We start from the raw sequence: 22,942 nt of genomic DNA on the forward strand, positions 1-22,942 counted from the left end.
TGCAGGTGACGGAGTGTGCATAGGAGGGAACCAAACGGGATTCTGGAAAATGTAGTGCTGGAGACTGGGCTGATAAATGAGGATTGTGACAAACACTAATGTTAAACTGTCTTCCTTATAAAACTGATGCTCAATATACTGCACTTGCAAATGAGTTTTTTGAAAGGCAGATTTGTCAATTTAATAATCTTTACAAAATTTGTAACAAAAGACAGAAAGCAAAGAAAATATTACACGTTAGAAGGCTAGTTCTCACACTTTTTGCTCCATAGATTTCTCGGGTAGGTAAAATAAAGTCAGGTTCTGTATAGACACATACCTTAAAATCTTGGCTGCAAATCTTTTGTCCCTTTATCACTGTTATTTGCCTGGGAATTAATCAATATTTTTTAGTTTGGAGGGCAATTTACAGAAATATTCTAATTTAAATAGGATTGGATATCAAACAGTGTTTAATAGTTCACCCAAATATGAAAATTCTGTCATCATTTACTCACCCTCATATCATTGCAAACATTTTCTGGCATATAATTTAACTGGTTTAATTAATTAAACTTTAAATATTATGCAATAAAACACATTGGGGTATAAACAATTTCCACTAACTCCACTAACTTTCATCGGGTTCCGCAAAAGAAAGCTATACATGTTTAGTACAACATGAGATTGAGTAAATGATGTTAGAATTTTCATTTCGGAGTGAACTATCCATAAAACGTTTACTCTAAAAAGCATAGCAAACTTTACCTCCCTTGCATACCAGGGTGATTAATGACCTTTAGAAGCAACAGTTAGATGCATATTCATCTAACTGGGTGGGTTGGCCTACATATGTTTTTTAAGCAGACCATTTTGAAATATTAGAACCCAATAAAATCACTGCTGGAGAAATACAGTAAATCTATAACTTTAAAATCTTAAAATCAGCTAAGATGTAGCTCTGACATTGGGTCCATGTGACAACTAGTCCCAATCTGTCCTATATTTCATTTAACAATAATATATGAAAACTTATATCTCTGATATATTGTGGAGTAAATGAAGTGGACAGAACCAATGTTTTATTTTACCACTATATTCGACTCTTTTCCGGGCTTCCAGACTGAACTTTTATGTCAGAGCTATATGTTATAGAGTTCTTTGGTGCAAAGGTCAAGACAATAAAGTTGGCCCTACAATATAGGAGTCTTTTTCCAGTTCAGAGTCACAATAAGGAACAACAAAAAGACAAGAAGCTTAATATATTTATTTTATATATAATATATATATATATATATATATATATATATATATATATATATATACCTCATTTCTCTTGTTTTTCTCTTAAATAGCACATACGCAATCAGCACAGTGTGTTTATATATTTTTTTTTTATAAAATATCTATTTATTATGCACAAAATTACTGTTTTTTTTATAAGTATCTTGTTCTTATGTATGCTGTATGACTTCTGTTCTTTGCATAGATACAGTCTTTGGTTATGCAACACAGAGTAAATGCAAGCTCACTGAAATTTTGAGACATTCAGATTGTGAGATAAACAACATAATGCACATGAAATGTGAGCAAGTCCGTTTTAAAGCCAGCTTTCATTAAGGAATATTGCCTAATAATAAGTACTGTTGAAGCTTTAGTGAATGTGATCATATAATAATATTAACATGAAACGTTTTAAAATCTAAGTCTGTATCTAAACTGGACGTCTTTAGTTGGCTGCATGGAGCCAAAGCCCCATCGTCTGATATCAATACCTGGAATCTCTTCATTGGGATTTTTCAACTCAAAGTCAAAGTAGGACAACATGAGAAAGACAAACTGCTTCAGCTCATTTGTGGCGAAGAATCTTCCCGGACACATAGTGGTTCCTGCTCCCCAAGGCATGTTGTAGTACTTGAGTTTCTTTCCACCCTTGTAGAAATCGGTCTTTTTGCTTCCATCTGGCGTGAGAAAACGGTCGTACTTGAAGGTGTAGGGATCTGGGTAAACTTCTGGGTCCACCTGAACGGCTATGTAGGGGAAAACCGCCACTCTGTCGCCCTTACGGATCTTGTACTCTTGTCCGCTGGCCATGTTGATGGTCATATCCTGCAAAACAGCTCTCGTAAGGACCGGGGCAGCTGTCAGACGGAGGGTCTCCTCGACTGCGCTGTCTAGGATGGGAGTTTTAAGGAGAATATCCCTAGTCAGGTCAATCAGCGGCCCGCCTCGTTTTACCTCCTGCCCCGTTTCTCTGAGAATCTCCTCGACTTCTTTCGTAATGGCGTTCATTGCATCAGGGTGCTTCATCAGATACAAGAGCAGCCAGAACGCCGCAGGACCCGTGTTTCCCTGAGAGGCCCACAGAAGCAGAAACATGAATCGATCCTGCATGAACTCCTGCATGCCCTGTTCGTCTCTCACCTGTTGCTGGTCACTGACCCAGCCACTGATGTTGTCTCTGGATCTCATCTTCTCTACTGAAAGCGTGCTCCAGAAAAGCCTTTTCAAACGCTCGGCCTCCATCTTCTCACTAGGTCCCAGGACACCATAAGCCAGATTCGGGAATAACTGGTCATATTTTCTGAATTCCTTGAAAAGTTCGTCCGAATGCTGCCGGTCAATTTCCTTAGCTTTCTGCAAAGTTCCTGTACATTTGACCGACTCGTTACCAAACAGAGCCAGATAGCCAGCGCGAAACACAATATTGTAGCTGTACGCAAAGAGTCCGGTTTCTTGCCATTGCTTGTCATCTCCAGATCCAACACTGTGGAGCATCAGATTCTGAAGATTGGACATCATGGCCTGGGTCATGACAACCAGACCGTCTCCCATGAGATGTTTGGTACTTGATGCCTGGAGAACCTTGTGTTCGCTTTCCATGGAATGATAGCCGAATACTCTTGCAACCAGTTGTTCTGCAAATTTACTGAAGTCCAGCTTTGTTCTGGCCTCTTTGACCACAGAACCAAAAGAGAGTGGATCTGTGATAAAATGGAAATAAAAGCCTCCCAGCTGCACTGTGAAAATATCTCCATGTTTTTCCTTCATCCTCTGCAGGAATTTGGCCGTGTCCTTCCTGAATTCCAGCACATGGCCAAACCAGGGAATAGGGCCCCTGTCTAGAGGGGGTTCTCCAGCTCGTCTGCGGCGAAATGACCCCAGAAGGTAGAGGGCACCTATGACAGAGATGAATAGAGCAAGCAGGATTTGGAGGAGGTTGCCCATGTTCCTCTTTCGGCGTTCTCTTGGCTGCACTCTGCTCTGTTTTTATTTCCTCTTTCTTGGCAGCTGTGTTTATGTCCCGCCCCTGCAGGGCAGGCCTGATATGACTTCATGCAGTACAGGAAATGACTGTCAGGGACTCTCAAGATTCTTTACAGCATTGTTTTTGTCTGTACTTACCATTTTTGTAATTATGTCCTTATATACTGTGCTCTATTTTACAACATCAGTTACTATTCAGATAGGTTATATAATCAGTTTTTAATAAACATTTTGCTTACGTCATTTATGAACAATATGAAACGTAATATTAGATTGCCATAATGTTTAAGATCAGGGGTTCTCTAAATGAGGGGAAAAAAGGAATCATGGTAGCAAATTGATCATTTATAAATGTAATCAATTAATTTTTTTAACTAAAACTATATTTATTAACAAATGGTCTGTGAAAAGGAGAAATAGGGGTAACACTAGTTTAGGGGCCATTTCTCACAATTAACTAGTTGCTAATTATCATGCATATTACTAGCATTATTAGTACTTATAAAGCACATATTAATGTCTTATGACCATATTTTAGGTCCCTTAATCCACCCCATACCTAAACTTAACAACTACCTTACTAACTATTAATAAGCATCAAATTAAAAGTTTATTGGGGCTAAATTCATAGTTAATAGTGAGAATTGCTCCCCAAACTAAAGTGTGGCCAAAACAGGATTTAAATCACAAATTGTAATTACAAAAAATTTATAAATTTATGAACTAATTTAATAGTTTAATACTAATTATTTACATACTATGGAAAGGAAACTAAGAATAGCTTATGCTGAATTCACAATAGTTTGCATGTCTAGCTCCTATTCATCACAGTCTGCAGATAATGTAGTGATGTAGAAGGGAAAGGATCAAGGCTGTTCTTATCACTGTGATAAGAGTGATCTTACTGCAATAGTTAGACATGACCTTGATGGTGCAATAAAGGTTACTTTGATTCATTGCCTTCCAATAGCTGCATTTACTTTACATACAGCAGAGCAATAACAAATAAGTTGAATTAATCAGTACAGTTTAGTCAAATTTAAATGGTTAAATTTCCCTAAATATTGAGTTTAATTATATTTTGGCAAATATTGAAGGTAATATATTAGCTAAAAGTCAGTGATGTGAGCTATTCAGAATGAGCTCTCCCATGATTTAAATTTTTTTTTTAATTTGCATACTATTCACATTAGAAAGGTCTTTATCCAAAGCGACTTTAAATTGAGGAACACCACAAGCAATTTATTAAGAGCCAACCTTATTCTCAGTATTACAGTGCCAGTTTTAAGACTTAAAAACCTCTGTAAAATGACAAAAAAAAAATGCAAATACTGGTCAGCAAACACTACCCCAGACTCCTGGTTGTCCTGCATGGTTTGGTTTAATGTTGTAGAACACAGTTGTATAGTGATGCTGTGGTCAGCTGATGGGTTGGCTGGGATTACAAGGAATTGTGTCTTCACAAGGATGAAGTGAAAATAGTGTTCCTTCGTCCAGGCCAACAGGGACAGGCAAAACAAAAAAGCTGAAATGGTGTAGTTTTCAAGTTGGAACAACAGGTAACGCTATCTATCATCTGTACAGTATATAGAGAAGTTGTGTGTTTTTATGACTGAGCCCAGTTAGGTGGTGTATGTGTATTTTAAAACACTAAAACAGGTCATAACTTAATGCCTTATTTAGTAAGACCTCCCTTGCACGATAGCTCATGATGGGTGGAGGACCTTAGAGTGTATGTCATGTTTTCCAGCCCAACTTCATCCTGCTTGTTTTTCTAATAAAATGTAAAACAAGTAAACAATATAATGTTGTCGGAATAAACCACTCTAAGTTCCTAGAAACAGCGTAACTCTAGTTTGGTATCTGAATATAAACACACATTACTTTGGAAATACTTAAAGGCATAGTTCACCCAAAAATGAAAATGCTGTCATTGATTACTCCATGTTCCAAACCCGTGAGTCTTTCATTCATCTTCAGAACACAAATGAAGATATTTGTAATGAAATCTGAGAGGTTCCTGTCCCCAGTGATGGGAGTAACGCATTACAACAGTAATACAAGTTACATAATCAGACTACCTTTTTCAACTAGAAAAGTAAAGCATTTTAAATTTACAAGAAAATATGAGTTACTTTTTCAAATAAGTAACGCAAGTTACTTTGTTTTCCCATTTATTCACTGACACCTCTACTGTCCCCCTGTTGAGAGAAATTAGGAGTAAGATGCAGCGGCAGAGGCTCTACCCTCACCCTTAGGCTTATTAATTTCACTTTTGGTGTGAAAGGGCCCTTACACTTGCCAAAAAATAGAACTTTTATAACGTTTCATATAAAGTTTTTTTGTTATAAAAAAACATATAAGCAAGCCACAAAAGTAATGCAAAAGTAAAGCAATGCACTACTTTCCATAAAAAGTAACAACATTTGTTAATTTCTTATTTAGTAACTCAATATTGTAATGCATTACTTTTAAAAGTAACTTTCCCCAACACTGCCTGTCCCCCATTGACAGTCTAAATAACTACCACTTTCAAGGCCCAGAAAGTTAGTAAAGACATCATTGAAGTAGTCCATGCAGCTCCAGTGGTTCAACCTTAATTTTATGAGGCGACGGGAATTCTTTTTGTGTGCAGAAAAACAAAAATAACGACTTTATTCAACAATTTCTTCACTTCTGCATCAATCTCTGATGCGTTTTCGAGAGCACCATGACGCATGTGTGTTGTGTTGATGCGAGTGTGTTTTCATGATACAGTCCATCTCGGAAGTGCTGCACTGTTTACAAGCAGAGGAAGAGGAATTGTGTATGCAAGTTTTGTTGATTAAATTCTGCGTCTTGATTTATTTTTTTTAAACTTCCCCAATCAAGTTTAGCTCATTTTCAAGTTGGTCACGTGAATTCAGAGCATTGAGCAACAAAAACCTGCTTGGTTTGAAAGTCACTTCTGTGTGAACTGGACAAGAAACAGTGGACCTTTTTTGGCTCGCAAAATTTCACTGCAGTTTCGCTAATGTGACTGTACTTTAAGAGTGTTTTGGGCTATTGTTTACACTCCTCCTCTGTCTATCAGTTGGTCCGTCTGTATGACGCTCTGTCAGTAGAGTCAATAGTCATCTGTTTGTCCTGAGCTTATGCCATCTCTCTGCCTAGTTCACTGGAGAAACACTACTACCACTGCCTAAAGGCTCTAAACTGTGCCTGTCATTGACTACGAGTGAGATTGCCCTTGAATTTCAGTTATGACCAATGCCTGCTCTTGATCTCGTCTCATGTACTGACGCTGTGTGTGGACTGATTGCACAGCTTTGACCTCTACCTGCCTGACCACTATTCTGTCCTCCAATGAACCATCAGAGAAACGGCTTTATTTATCTTCTAATAAAGATTTACCAATAGCTAGCACCAGCGCAAATACTCTTTTGCCATTAAAAAACTACTGTCAGGATTTACTAAAGACACGCAGTGAAACATTAGCAATGCAATGCAGCTGACCTTATTGCATTTACATTTGTAGGAGTTTCTCTTACAGACGCAAAATTTATGGGAGGAGAGTATTTAAATAAATCATGCAATGTGATGTTGTGCAGTTACAGACTGCAAACTAAGGCAGTATACACTGGAACTTGGGTTATAGGGCTCACACACAGACAAAACAATTCTAGGAATTTAAACCCTTTTCTTAGAACTGGAAGAATCTGTTAAGGAGTCTGACACTAAGTCTGGTGAGTCCATCCAGTATAAAGTGTAAAAATGAACGAATTTATGGAAGTGAGAGGGTTCATCGATTATATGTGTGAGAGGGGAGTGTTGCAACACATCTTGTCTAAACCTTTGTCACTTTTGAAACTAAAACATTTATTAAACAATTACAATTATACAAATTTTACCTCCTCAAAAATTCACCATTCACTGTACATCTATGCTAGAAATACTCTTTCAGACTTAGACATTCAGCTGTTGATGAAGGCCCTAACTTTAAGTCCTGATACAACACAGCTGATAAAAACGGGTAACACATATTCATAGGTGGACTGCTGTCATAAACTATTACCTCGCTCTGTTTGAGCAAGAGAGCGATCATTTAAATAGGCCTTGAACTTTGCATTATTGGTGCAGGTTTTTTTAGTTTGTTTGTCTTTTGCTATGAGAGACATGACCATTAAACATGCAAAGACTGAATTTGACCTTCCATTATCATTTTTAGTGATAAGAAAAAAATGTTGAGTCAAAAAATGGTATGGCTTGGACTTTTCATTTGGAATTTAATGCCTAAATTGTAAACTATTGTTTATTAAAATAAATCCCGGAAAAGATTGGAGAAAATGGTAAAAAGGTGCATAAAATAACTGTAACATACAATAAGCAAAATATTACTCATATGAAGCAGCCTTCTTAAGGTATAAAGCAAGGGTGTCAAACTCAATTTCTGGAGGGCCGGAGCCCTGCAGAGTTTAGATTCAACCCTAATTAAACACCAACAAGTCCTTCAGGTTATTTGAAAGCTACATGGTATGTGTGTTAGAGCAGGGTCGGAAAAAAACTCTGCAGGGCTCCGGCCCTACAGGAATTGAGTTTGACATCCCTGGTATAAAGGATCATTTGTTTTGATGAAACTAAGAAAAAGGTTTCTTTGTATGGAACAGTGCAGTTTATCTAATCCTTTTTTCATCAAATTTAGACTAACTGGATCTTCTGTAACAATAATTTGTGACTCAACAATAGAAAGACCAGAAAACCTTTATATATAGAAAAATCGCTTATTTCATTTAGTTTTTCCAAAACAATCAATATCACTTAACCTGTGTTTTTATGCACTTGAAGCTTCATTATATATATATAAAAAAATAAAAAAATCCTTGTGTGTGCAAGCACACTTGGCAATAAAACTCTTTCTGATTCTGAATTTGATTCTGATATCAAAACATGTCATATCTATCCAAAATTCACTGAAGCTCTTGAAGATAAAAGAAAAAAAGATCAAAATATCCATTGAGCATTGTTTAATTGTGCTCCTAAATTGAGTAATTTTTAATCTGAAATGTGAAGGGTCAAGGCTACTGTTATCTTTATGATAAGAATGTTGGGGAAAGACCACTGGGTTCAGAATCGCTGAACTGTTGAAAACAGTTCTTGCTCATCCAGTCCTGATGGTTAATGGTAAACAAACTTGGTTTGCTGTCCCGATGGAGGCTCAAACCCGAGGCTCGGCTAGTTCAACCCCCCCGCCCCCCATTGGGAGATTAACCAAAAAAGAGGAGGAGATAGGGAGGTGGAGGGATGCCGGAAGAACTGACACTGGGAAGGTGCAACTGAGTGAATGATTATAGGCTCCTCCCGAACCTACGTTTGGAACTTCATGTCAATTCATAAGCATTTTAGTTTGACAGCAAAAGATGATATATACAGCATTTTTTTCTTCTTTTCAGACACCTCACAGGGTCTAAGAAAATCAGAGACGTGCATGAATTTGACTTTGGTTTTCTATTTGCTAGATCAGCCATTGCTTGTGTAAAGAACTTCAACAAATTTGATTAAAAACATGTATTAGCATGTAAAACCAAGCTAACATAAACTGTACAGTGTACATGTTGATATCCGCCTTTATATATTATATAAATCGTATATTTTATAGTAGATATTTAAATATATATACATGTAATGTATGTAAACACCAAAACGCAAGTATTATTCTGATTTTATAACATTTAGAGTAAGTGACGAATAGTAGATATAGCTGTAGCCTATAATGCATCTGTTGACAGTATAATGTTGCGCTGCTGAGGCGAGGCTCACGCAGCCTCTCCAAGAGAAATCAAAATGCGCAACGCTAAGAAACTCAGCATCCTGAGGTAAACATTTTTATATTTAAAATACAGTTAGTTAGGCAACATCACACAACGTTTTCACCATTAAGACTGTTTAATAGTTCTATAAACAGTTCAATAAGCAAATGCAATAATATTATGTCACTTAAATTTTAGGCGGAAACACAGCGCATCTCACAGCAACCAGACGATTAATTGCTGATTGATTCGGTGATTTGAACAAATCAGTAGAGTGAGTCAAAGTTTCATTAGCCCATGCATATACATCTGATGAATCTGCCGTTTGAACGAATCGTTTGAATGAATGACTCAATGACTCACTCATTAAACACTCACTACTGGCACCTACTGGCATTTTAATTTCGTTGAAAAGTATCATTTCCACCATAATTTCTTGTTTGTATATTCAAAAATATTTAAATAAATAATCTCATAATATTATTTAATGCAGCTGTATTTTTTTAGTGTAAATGATCTAATTTGATATCGTATAGATAATCACATTATTGTAATTGAATTTATAGATCAAATGTAAGAATTTGAAATGAAAGTATTAATGAGATTAGCGGGAAAATGCCCTCTATAAAGGTAAAAAAAATGCCCTTGGATAAAATATAAAAAACACGCAGATTTATATGTCACAGCTGTTAGAGAACTGATGAGAATATTGCTTAAGAATAAATCATATTTGCAAAAAAACAAAACACACACAGACACACACACACACACACACACATATATATATATACTACACACACACATATATATATATGTGTGTGTGCGTGTGTACGCGTTTTTGTGACAAATGAGGACATAAATTTGTATAATGACAAAGGTATGACATAGGTATTACAAGGAGAAGGTGACTTTTCAGGACATTACACCTGTCCCCACTTTTCACAAAGATAAACCTGTGTGTGTGTGTGTGCGTGTGTACGCGTTTTTGTGACAAATGAGGACATAAATTTGTATAATGACAAAGGTATGACATAGGTATTACAAGGAGAAGGTGACTTTTCAGGACATTACACCTGTCCCCACTTTTCACAAAGATAAACCTGTGTGTGTGTGTGTGTGTGTGTGTGTGTGAGCTCGATACCATAGAGCCCCCCACATAACAAATCCCAATTTAACCCCAAAGTTGAATAAATAAGCTTCCCATTGATGTATGGTTGGTTAGGATAGGACAATATTTTGCCAAGATACAACTATTTGAAAATTTGGAATCTGAGGGTGCAAAAAAGAAATCAAAATATTGAGAAAAATCGCCTTTAAAATTGTCCAAGTGAAGTCCTTAACAATGCATATTACTAATCAAAAATTAAGGTTACGCTTTATTCCACTTTAGACATTCTACTAACTACAGTATAAGTAACTTTGTAACTACATGTCAACTACATGTCAACTAATTCTCATTAATTTGCAACTACATGTCAAATAACTCTTAGAGTAGACTGTTAGGGTAGGTTTAGGGTTAGCAGAATAAGTTGACAAAGAAAGTGTTAGAAGATATTAAGCAGGCAGTCTACTAATACTCTACTAACTGCTAGTTGACATGTAGTTGCAAAGTTACTTACTGTTAATAGAATGTCTAAAGTGGACTATCGAAATAAAGTGTTACCAAAATTAAGTTTTGATATATTTACAGTAAATTTACAAAATATCTTTATGGAACATGAGCTTTACTTAATATCCAAATGATTTTTGGCATAAAAGAAAAATCAATAATTTTGACCCATACAATGTATTTGTGGCTATTGCTACAAATATACCCCAGCAACTTAACACTGCTTTTGTGCTCCAGGGTCATATATATATATATATTGTAATAGTAATACATACTATAGTAGAAGAAACCTTAGTAGTGAAGTATAAACAGCATTGTTGGCATAACTATTAAACTGCGATAAACGAAACAAAGCTTTTACATGGGCTCAGGTAAGAAATTATTAGGTCGTTCAGCACTAATGCTCAGGTCATGAGCTTGATGTCGCTGAACCGCCTTCAACTCTATAGCTCCCTCCTGACTTGACATGACTGGTGAACTGTTGGGTTCCTCAAGCAGATACTCCCTTGGAGTTTTGCAGGCATTTCTGAGTCGTCTCCAGACTTTTTTGTTTAAAAAGATGAACAAAACAGGATTGATGAAAACATGCATGAAAGCAATACATTCTGTCACATGAATTGCAAAGTCAAAGTGTATGTTAATGGTACAGGCATAAAAAATGTGGAGGTCTTGCAAAGCATGCAGGAAAATGACAACACTGTAGGGGAACCAGAGGAGAAAAAACATGACGGTGAATCCAGTTTCATGTCTAAACACCTTGAACGGGCTCCTCACCTCAGCAACACATGGTAGTCTGATCGAACAAAATAGGAGCACTAGGAACGGTACGACAAACCCAAGTATGTTCATCTGAAATCTTGTGTAGATCTTCCAACCGAATTTATCGTCGAAGTGATAAGTGCAAATGTACTCTTCATGGAACTTTTGAGTCTCAACAAAGCTGACATGAGCAGCTGCAGCCAAAACTGAGAAAAGCCACACCAAAATGCACATAACAGTATTCCTCTTTGGACTGTTGAAGATGCTGGTGGTAGAAACAACACATGCAATGTCCAAAAATCTCTGCAAGCTCTGACTAGCAACAAACAGGTTGCTGCTATACAAGCTCACCATGTAAACCAATGAGATTGCCTTACAGCTTTGATCACCAAAGATCCACTCACTGCTGGCATACACTGCCCAGAAGGGAAGGCTCAGTGTGAAAAGAATATCCGATATGACCATGTGCAGAGGCAATACCTTCCTCAGAGTTTTGTATTTGATGAACAATGTCAGAAGGGTAAAATTAGCAATAATGCTCAATGCACAGGTAATGGAATAGAACACAGGTAGAAACACATGGCTGAATTCCTTTACATGTGTCTTCTTGCAGAGCCCAAATTCCTCAAGTCCTTCTGAATCATAATAGTCCTCATAGCTGTTGTCCTCCATGGTTTCGAATCAGCTCAGAGTCTTTGTTGCGAATTTTTGTTACTGAGATAGTATCAGTTCCCTTTTATATAAGAATGTACTTCCACATCAGCCTCGACACTCAAGGACACTTGCCCTTAAGCTTTTTTCATTTCATTCTTCTGGAAAATCGCAGTTTCCAGGAAACAAAAAAAACAAAGCATGGAAAAAATTAGTATGCAGTGAAAACCGCCTGAACTTCCGATTCTAGTGCAATGAATCAGAGAAGTCTGCTGTGCAAAAGCACTTTTTTTAGGGTAGACCTTTATCAACAATAAGCGAGGAAACGTACTTCACTGAGTGTTGGAAGGAGCAGGAAAAGAACATATTACTCTCTCTCACACACTCACACACTCACACACACACACACACACACACACACACACACAGACAGACAGACAGACAGACAGACACACACACACACACACACACACACACTTTAAGTGCAGTAGTTATTTTGTTTTTCTGGTGTGTTTAGCAACTCCAAATACATACTTAAAATGAGAGAAATAACTTGTTTCCCTCCAATTGGCCTTTTACCAATAAAATAGTGTGCGTGGCATCATCCTAAAAGAAAACAAATTTTAGGATTATTGTAATGAATGAATGAATTAGAGTTAACATAATTTTACATAACATTATATTACACATTAATAATTTCCATGTTAACATTTCTGTGATTTTTATTTATCATAGTTTCTTACCATTGAACCAATATAGAACTGCAACTATATTGTATATTATTCAATTGTAACATTTTTTACTTTTTTTTTTGTTTGCGTTAGGCAAACTATTTAGATAAACTGTACAAAATAAATAAATAAATAAATAAAACACTGGCTTAACATTTTAGGTTTAGTTAACTTTAAATGTGCAGTTGTACTAAGTGACAGTTTGGCTATTTGAGCTTACTAAACTCTAAACTTTAAGGCAGCATGAACAATTAAGTTGAAACATTTATTTATTTTTTTACCGTTTTTACAGTGAAGGCATTTTGTTTACAATGAAGAATCAGGTGCAAATATAAACCATTTTAGTTTTATGTTTAACTTTTATTAGACTGCAGATTGAAAGAAATTAATCTGTGGTAATAGGCCTATTATTTGTAAAAATCACAAAATTAATGGTTATTCTGAAAGTGTACACAATCCTTTTTGATACTGTAACAAACAAGAAGGCAGGAAGAAAAAGGAAGGCAGACAGATGATAGTGGCTCTGAACAGGGGCACCACTGTGGTTTTTGGCCCCCCTGAACAACATATTGACTCGGGCCCCTCTTGGTAGAAATTACGTTCTGGGGGGGTTGTTTGCACAGGCCCCCTCTCTGTTCAGGGCCCTTGGAATTGCCCAAAAACTTCCCTCCTTTTACAGCGCTCCTGGCTCTAAATATAAGAGGTTTATTAAATAAAATAGCCAAACAAGAAACTAGGAACCATGGAACTCAAATTAAATAAAAACACAACATGACAAGAATAAAGGGAACTCAGAAGGAAACGGAAATACAGGAGATATCCACAGCAGTGGTTACATCGGTGAGCGTGATTTGACCGCGCACAACATGTTCCTGGATCCTGGAACATCATTCCAATCAACCAGTCAGAATTGAGAGATAACTTTTCAGGAAATGTCAGTTTTAGGCTTACAATCTGGATTAGGTGCTTTTACACCCTTGTTAATCAGCTATCATTTCCCTCTGATTTTAGGAATAAATTATGGGTAGGTTTAGGGATAGGGATTGGGTTAAGCCTGTATTTTTGGACAGTAATGTTGATCCAGGATCAACAAAAGATGTTGATCCAGGAACATGTCTTACTTGGCAAAATCACGGCGACCGGTTACATCCACAACATCTGACCAGAAAACGACTGAAGGTTGTGGGGGACCAAAAAAATGTCCCCACAAGGTCAAAATGTATTACTATACTTGTGGGTCACATAATGTAGGCAATACCAGGTGCACACACATCTTGAAACTATGGAGTGTGTGGTGGCTGCTTTATCCAATAAGCGCAGTCGTGGCCTAATGGTTAGAGAGTCTGACTTGAAACCCAAAGGCCTTGAGTATCGGTACTGGCAGCGATTGCGCTCTCTTCCATCCTAAATACCACGACTGAGGTGAGACCCTTGAAGAAGGCACCCCTTGAGTATCGGTACTGGCAGGGATTGCGCTCTCTTCCATCCTAAATACCACGACTGAGGTGAGACCCTTGAAGAAGGCACCAAACCCCCAACGGCTCCCTGGGCGCCACAGCAAAAAATGGCTGCCCATTGTTCCGTGTGTGTATGTGTGTGTGTGTTCATTACTCACTGCTGTGTGTGTGCATGCACTTGGATGAGTGAAATCCAGAGCCCGAATTCTGAGTATGGTACACCATACTTAGCTACAAGTCCCATCACTTTCATTGTCAATAGAGTTTCTTCCACAGGCTTTTGGCTGCGTTATTTTTTACTAACCACCAGATGGTGCTGTTGTCAACACTCTCGAAGCTTTGAATCTTTTACTGGAACAGTCAGGGTAAAGCCTTAGAACTTTATGAAGCTTGATTTCCCCATCCATAACACAAGGCTTCAGTCTCCTGTGACCCTGCAGAGGATAAAGCGGTTTGTAAAATGGATGGTTGGAATTTAATAATATTAATGTGAATTTAAAGCACCCTTTAACATTGCCGAGAAATTGTGCTTTAACGTGAGTGAAATTAGATAAACATACGGGGGGCCCATGTCCTAAAAGGTTGAAAACCCCTGAACTTGTGTTTCTCAACAGGGCGGTTTCTCTTGTGGCGAGTGGAGAGAGTTTACACCAATAGGGGCAGTCGTGGCCTAATGGTTAGAGAATCGGCCTTGTTACTCGAAGGTTGTGTGTTCGACTTTCAGGTCCGACAGGGATTGTAGGTGGGGGGAGTGAATGTACAGTCCATTCTGAATACCACGACTGAGGTGAGACCCTTGAGCAAGGCACTGAACCCCCCAACTGCTCCCTGGGTGCCGTAGCAATATGGCTGTTCATGGTGCGTGTGCACGCACTTGGATGGGTTAAATACAGAGCACAAATTCCGACTATGGGTTGCCAGACGTCACTTAACTTTTAATTTATGAGCTGAAAATTGCAAAATAAAAATTGTCTGCAGCATCTTAACGCCATGTCTACAATAGATGCATCTAAGCAAACTTTCCATATCTATTTGTCCTGTTGTTGGTAGTGCAAGCACTTGGAGTTCATCGGAAATAGAATGCAGAATCCGTCTACTGTGGCTGACTTATGCTGCTTTTGATTTACCTCGGATGTCGGAGCTGGGAATGACGTCACACCCAAGTGGACCATGTTCCAGTAGAGAAGTCAGAAAACCAAGATGGACGCATCCATTGTTTGCAATACCAGTCGATTAAAACACATAAAAAGTGGTATTTTGCACGGATAACGCCATCCACAAATAGAGGTTGGATAGTACTGTGGGCACCACTGAGTTTATTGAGCCACAGACAAAAATAAGTGCTAATAAACAATATATTACTACTGTTTCTCTTCTGTTGATGCACTGAACAGACATATTGGATTCTGAAGTTGGAATTATTGCGATTCCTCTAAGACTCCGAGTCGGAACTCTGACTTGGGAGGGCGTTCCAATTAAAAGTTCCTACTGGGAACTCGGAATTTGCAACTTCCGAGTACAAATCGAATGCAGCATTAAGGCCCTGGCATACTTTATTTTCTGCATTAACAATATATGCTCACATACCACCATTTCAATTACACAGCATGGGATATTGTAAATGTAATGTATAAGTAAATGTTAATTCAGTGGCTTGTTAAAGTGTTAATACATAGATGAGTCAAGCCTCGCAGACATACCTGTTTTTTTACACTTCACTGAAACAGAATCAGGAAACATTTCAGTTTGACAGCTGAGGAAACTGAAACTTGTGTGTTTCAGTTTTTCTCGTGTGTTTCAGCTCAGCTGCTCGGTGAGTCTGGATCTACTGAAGGATCCAGTGACCATTCCCCGTGAACGCAGTTACTGTATGAGCTGTATTACAGACTGCAGGAAACAGAAGAGAGTCTACAAATGCCCTCAGTGCAGACACACCTTCACTTCAAGACCTGCTTTATGCAAGAATGTCATAATTGCTGAGATGGTGGAGAAACTGAAGACAACCAATATAAAAACTACTCGTCCTGCTCACGGTTACGCCGAACCTGGAGATGTGGAGTGTGACGTCTGTATTGGAAAGAAATACAAAGCCGTCAAGTCCTGTGTGGAGTGTCTGAACTCTTATTGTCAAAGTCATCTTGAACAACATGAGAATCCCTTTAAACAATCTGATGGATCCCACCAGACGACTCCATGAGATGATCTGCCCAAAACACAACAAACAGCTGGAAATCTATACTGTCGTACTGACCAGCAATTCATTTGTTATCCGTGTTTAATGGACGAACATAAAAACCACGACACTCTAACTGCTGAAGCAGAAAGGACAGAGAAACAGGTATGACCTGAAATTAGACACTGATGTGCTAATGCTAAATGGTAATGGTAATGTTAAACAAATACTAATGCGTTATCCAACATCACTGTTGTGAAAGTTGATGAGTATTACAATTTTCTCTTTTTACAGCCTTTTCGTTTTCCTACAGAGTCTTTTGGGAGAAACACAAAGAAAGCTCCAGCAGGGAATTCAGGATTTTATTAATGCTAAATCACATAAAGACTGAACTCCCTGTGTCCTCCAGATCCTCTAGAATAGGAGTGTATGTGGAGCACAGTGCAGGAACTTTGTTCTTCTACAGCGTCTCTGACACAATGACCCTCATCCACAGAATCCAGACCAAATTTACTGAGCCTCTCTATCCTGGATTTGGGTTTGATATCGGATCATCAGTGAAACTGTGTCATCTAACAATGTAGATGAGAGATTCTTCGTACGTTACAGGAGAAAAAACTATCTTATAAAGTCTTTTATGTTGTATATAATGTCAGTTCGAAAAGTAAAAAAAAAAAAAAAATCAATATATATATTGAAATACATGGTACACTTGTGTATTACTAATTATGTATTTTCTGGATGAACCGTAAATTTAAAAATATTTATTTACTGAGCAGATATTAAAACCATATAAATAATGGCTAATACCTTTCTGTAGTTCGTGCATTTCTGCGGTCACTTGAAAGAAAACATTTAATAAACCATAATTTAAATCTCCAGCAGGGGGCGGTACATTACCGTCTGCATTAATGATCCTACCTTCTTTTATCAAGTGGCTCCTAAGAAATTAAGCTATTTTTGTTTTTAGCATCATTACGTTCACATATATCACGATGATTAGATGTTTGTATCTCTTGTTTACATGATTCAAGACTCACATAAAAAAGTGTTTTTTACCCTATGTCTCGGTTAAGGGTTTATGAACATTTAATTATAAAGGCAATTAGAAGAAGCTATAAAAAGAGCCCCATCCAAAATAAAAGACATTTACAGTTTGTTAGTAGAGAAATAAAATGCAAAGCCACGAGAATTTGTCTACTCTCATGATTTTTTTGTTGTTGTTTTGTTTAATGCATCACATTTATTTTTCACATTCCTAAAAGTAAAGCCTACACTCTAAAAAATGCTGGGTTAAATACAACCCAGTGCTGGGTAAAATAGGGACAAACCCAGCAAGTGGGTTGGTTTGACCCAGCGGTTGGGCTACTACCCAGAAGGTTGTGTTAAACATTTAACCCAACCACTGGGTCAAAACAACCCACTTGCTGGGGTTGCCCCTATTTTACCCAGCACTGGGTTGTATTTAACCCAGCGTTTTTTAGAGTGTATAGTTCACAAATCTCACTGTGTGGTACTGTGTTGGTGCTGTGCACATACTAAAACATTGTGTTATAGCAAGATGGGAATCGGGAGTCGTTGGATATTAGCCAATGTTGGGTAAGTTACTCAAAAGCATTACTTATTACTAATTACTTTCTAAACCCTATATCAGCCTTAACATTAATGATACAAGGATAGACATGAAACGGTTCTTTTAATTCTTTCAAATAAATAATATTTTTATTGGTCACACTTTAGATTAGAGTCCAATTCTTACTATTAACTAACTATTAACTATGACATTTGCCTCAATATACTGCTTATTAATACTTAGTGAAGTAGTTGTTAAGTTTAAGTATTGGTAAGATTAAGGATTTAGAATAAGGTCTTGCAGAATAAGACATTAATATGTGCTTTTTTTAAAAAGTAATAATAAACAGCCAATATCCCAGTAATATTCATGCTAATTACCAACTAGTTAAAAGTGAGAATTGGACACTAAAGTGTTCATTTTTATGTTAAATCCACTATTGGATTGTGTATACAAGTTCTACAGTCTATACCTTCAATTACATAAGAAGTAACTGTAATTACAGAACAAATAAGAATAATCCCTTACTTTACTTTTGCAAGGGAAAAGTAATTAAATTACAGTAACTAATTATACCCAACACTGGATATTAGCTAAATGTATGAATGTTGCACTATTATTTATTGTACTTTAATGCACAATTAAGAATAACATTTGTTAGAGAATAATTGAATTTTTTTTGAGAATGTTTGAATATTTCTCAAGTTTATTGTGATTTTAAAACGTGTCAGTTATTGAGAATATCGGTTGCCCATCCTTGGAATAATAACCCTTATAATCGGAGCTGGATGTTTTCAAATAGAACATACAGTCAGTAAGTCATCTCGAGCTCCAGGCAGCGGCACACAGTCAGTGCGCGAGAGAAAAAAGAAGTGAAATCTGCTGAAGAGAAAGACGAGGTCACACATCTGGACGAACCGCTTTCCTGCTCACAGAATTCGGTAAGTTATCACATATTCAACAACTGTTGCATTTAATTTTCTCGTGCGTAATACCTACTTTGATGCCAAACAAATTGAGTTTGGTCAAACAATTCATTTTTACTGCTGTCTATAGACCGCTTGACTTTACTATCTGAGTTTGGCTAACTTAAATTACGCAATATATTTACTTTACTAGCAATGAACTGAAGCTTGACAGCACATCATGTGCTTTAACTGTATCAGCATCAAAACACCTATTTACAGATGCTTATGGAATAAAGATTAATATAGCCTAAAGCAAACTTTACTCAAAAGCTTTTAATGTTGTTAAAATGGTATGCTTTCTCAATGAAATAATCGTAAGGTGAAACGCATAGTTTATAAAACGATCATGTGTTTAGGGGTCTTGTGTCAAATTAAATCACACTGGGGGTCATAAAGTTGTTGTAGAAAATAAACAAGTCTAAACTTGAATTTGCTGAACATTTGATATGTAAGCTATACGTTTATATGTGCCGAGGCTCTGCTTGTTGTGGTTCACTGCTGTCATTAATATATGGGTGACTTTTCAATTAGGGAAAAATTATTATTAATATAAATATAAATCGTTTTAAGTTTAAAGAATATATTTAGATTTTTATTTTATATACAGTATTTATATTTTATTACTTTTCCTATTTTTTAAAACCATTGAAAGAGTGTAAACTGAAGACTTTGACAGAGAGCTGACTTTTTTAAGGTCAAACTTCATACTTTATGACTGCCTAACTTGAAAAGTTTTCTTTGCTAGCATCAGTGGTTCCATGAAGAACCTTTAACATCCAGGGTCTTTATAGTGGAAAACGGTTCTTCAGATATTTAAAGGGGTCATATGATGCGATTTCAAGTTTTGCTTTCTCTTTGGAGTGTTACAAGCTGATTGTGCATAGATAAGATCCCTGAAGTTGCAAAGACTAAAGTCTCAAAACCAAAGAGATATTCTTTATCAAAGTTAAGACTCTGCCACGCCCCCCTAAAACGGCTCGTTCTAACACGCCCCCACATATCTACCTCACTATGTGGGAATATTAGCATAATGCCGCCCAAATGATCACGCAAAGAAAGAAGGCGGGGTGTCAGTAACTGCAGTTAGTGTTGAAGCAGCATGTCAGGGAGACGCTTTATTTGGCCTTCCGGAAGTAGATGCATTTAGGAATCTTTAAGATCACTTACAACAGAACAGCAACGCATTTTATGGACGACCGTTTCGTGAACCTAGGAGAAGAGGTAATTCTGACTTTGCTATGACAATCTGGCGCTTCTGAATCAGCTACTGTTTTGTTATTAGTTTAAGTATTTGCTGTTGACTGTTCAAATGCGGAGTTCTTCGCATTGTGTGTGTGTGTGGGAGGGGGGGGGTGTCACATCACAGTGGAGTCAGCTGTCTTAACCGTGGCTTAACACATACCAGCTTCATCACTGTGTCTGTCACGCGACTCTGTTCCCCTTTCGGGCTCTGTCTTTACATTTATTTTGAAAGATGAAGCTGGCGATTATGGTAAGGGGCGTTACATTTCCGACGAGTGCTTGCGGTGTTCGGCCAATCACAATGCACTGGGTCAGCTGGCCAATCAGATCAGACTGCGCTTTTCGGAAGGAGGGACTTTGTAGAAAATGAAGCGTTTGAGAGAGACGGGGCATAGAGGACCTACAATAATGTACAGTATTTGAAAAAGAATGTGTTTTTTGAACATTAAAGCATTTCAACATATTCTGTTACACCAAATACACAAAATAATGATCTTTAAAAAAGCATCATATGACCCCTTTAAAATATTTTTCACAGTAAGGAAAAAAAAAACTTTTAAGAAGAAGAAGAAAGGTTCTTCGAGGAGCCCAAAACTTTTCTTATACTGCATTGCTATGACAACCCCCTTCTTGGGGTGTATTTTAGCTGTTGTGACTAGTCAGCATTTCATAAAATGTCAGCTACTTTCGTTTAAGGTTTTGCAACACAACACTGATGATGGTCTTTCTATTAAATCCTTTATCAGTAGATTCAGGATCATTTGAGTGGATTGGATCCAGTTTTGAATTTGACTTCTAGTCTTTTTTTTGGCTTTCTGTTACTGTCTCTAGTTAGCTGTTAGTAGATAATCATGAACTGAATTATATATTCATTCAGTGATCCTCAGGGAATCCTAGGTTGCATTCCTGGTGCAGCATCTATAAACCAGTCTATCTTGATCACATTCCCATCTAAACTGGACATTCATCTGATGTCCTTCTAGGTCCCACGACCTGAAGGTTTAAAGGCAATGTTTTGGTCACATTCCTGTGTTCTCATGGCCTCATTCTTCCCCACCCCCTGAACATTTCTGCTCTGTGGCCTTAAGAGGTCACAGACACTTCGGAGCCTAATGAGAAAGCTGGACTCCCAAACATGCATTTGGTAATGAGGCTGAAAGTACACTTCAGAAAAAAATGGGAGGTTTTGCAACACAACACTGATGATGGTCTTTCTATTAAATCCTTTATCAGTAGATTCAGGATCATTTGAGTGGATTGGATCCAGTTTTGAATTTGACTTCTAGTCTTTTTTTTTGGCTTTCTGTTACTGTCTCTAGTTAGCTGTTAGTAGATAATCATGAACTGAATTATATATTAATCAGACCAGAAATGTGTGTGAAAGTCGGCATGATATAAAAATTGACCTTTTTTTCTTAATGTATATTTACTGGTCTTATCGTGACAAATGTATGGGGAAAATATATATGTACACATATAGAAACATACATACATAAGTGTAAATATATTCTGGTCAAAAGTTTTGAATAATTACGTTTTTGAAAGAAGTCTCTTATGTTCACCAAGGGTGCATTTATTTGATAAAAAATACAGTAAAAACAGTCATATTGTGAAATATTATTACAATTCAAAATAGCTAAATTTAGTAATTCATTTCTGTGATGCAAAGCTGAATTTTCACCATCATTGCTTCAATCTTCAGTGTCACGTGATCTTTCAGGAAAAATATTTTTGTGGAAACCATGATACAGTTTCATTTGTTTGCATCATATGACAGACTTTTTTATTTCTGGCAAATAAATAGTACAGGTAACATGGAGAATGTAACAATAGAAAACTGGTTGAAAATCTGCAAAGTTGTCCTTCAGCCAACCTCGTGTCATTCCAAACCTGTATGGTTTCTTCTTTCTTCTTCTGTGTTCTGAAGAAGAAAAAAGTCATACAGGTTCGAGCATGATGACTAGACCAATTAAGAAAGCAAATGTTCACTTTAAGCGAGATTGCTTTATAGGTTTTATACTTAGGCCACATTCAGTCAAATCATTTTAAAAGACACAGGTTGTACCTGTTAAAGTGGTCAATTTGTTTCAAATTCGTGTAATTCATTTCCAAGCAGCTTTATAAAGAATAGTCATTTACAATCCCCAGCATGCAAGCTACAGTAATTTGAGCAGACCTCTCTGTGGTGTTTCGGTCAGTTAAAGACAAACACCATGTGAGGAACTGAGGCTCAAGTGAGGTCAGGTTTTAATCAAGATGGCATTGGTCAGGTATTAAGTTATACACTCTCAATGTAATCAGGCTTTAGTGGTAATTCAATCTAGTTCCTCCTGCTTCTAATTTACCACTCTGGGGTGATTAGTAAGCCAGACCAACTGGCTAAGCTGCCACTTTATCAGCACGAGCTTAGAGCTTATGAAAAAGTGTGAATCCTTGTTTGATTGGCTGAAAAGACGAGGTTTGCTGGGTGGCATTTCGGTGCTGGAGGCATGTGCAGTTGTGTCCCCTGGCGGAGCCTTTCGGTCAGGGGTCTTGGACGGTGACCATCTGGACCTTTAGGGGGGGGGTTTCCTAAGATGCTGCCTTTGTTTGCCCAAAACAATTGGAAGTTAATCTGAAGGAGATAAGAATAGCTTCTGTTACATTGCCGCCATCAGCCAGTCTTCACGTAGCGTGCAAGGAGACATCTCTTTCTGCTTCTGAAAGAGGTTTTGACTTGCTGGCATCCCTTTTTTGGTGTTACAAAA

At 37.4% G+C, this 22,942-nt stretch overlaps 1 protein-coding gene and 1 pseudogene across 1 annotated transcript; one reads left to right on the forward strand and one right to left on the reverse strand.

The window, feature by feature from the left end:
• Window positions 1–16,583, forward strand: part of LOC107558000 (E3 ubiquitin/ISG15 ligase TRIM25-like) — a 22,400-nt pseudogene extending 5,817 nt beyond the window's left edge.
• LOC107558014 (5-beta-cholestane-3-alpha,7-alpha-diol 12-alpha-hydroxylase-like) lies at window positions 1,311–3,224 on the reverse strand. The gene has a single exon (XM_016241614.1). The coding sequence runs from the start codon at window positions 3,205–3,207 to the stop codon at window positions 1,675–1,677; it is 1,533 nt and encodes a 510-aa protein (XP_016097100.1). The 5' UTR covers window positions 3,208–3,224; the 3' UTR covers window positions 1,311–1,674.
• Window positions 16,584–22,942: the final 6,359 nt, after the last annotated feature.

This window comes from Sinocyclocheilus grahami, unplaced genomic scaffold (genome assembly GCF_001515645.1).
Source record: "Sinocyclocheilus grahami isolate Dianchi unplaced genomic scaffold, SAMN03320097.WGS_v1.1 scaffold628.1, whole genome shotgun sequence".
NCBI classification, from domain to species: Eukaryota; Metazoa; Chordata; class Actinopteri; order Cypriniformes; family Cyprinidae; genus Sinocyclocheilus; species Sinocyclocheilus grahami.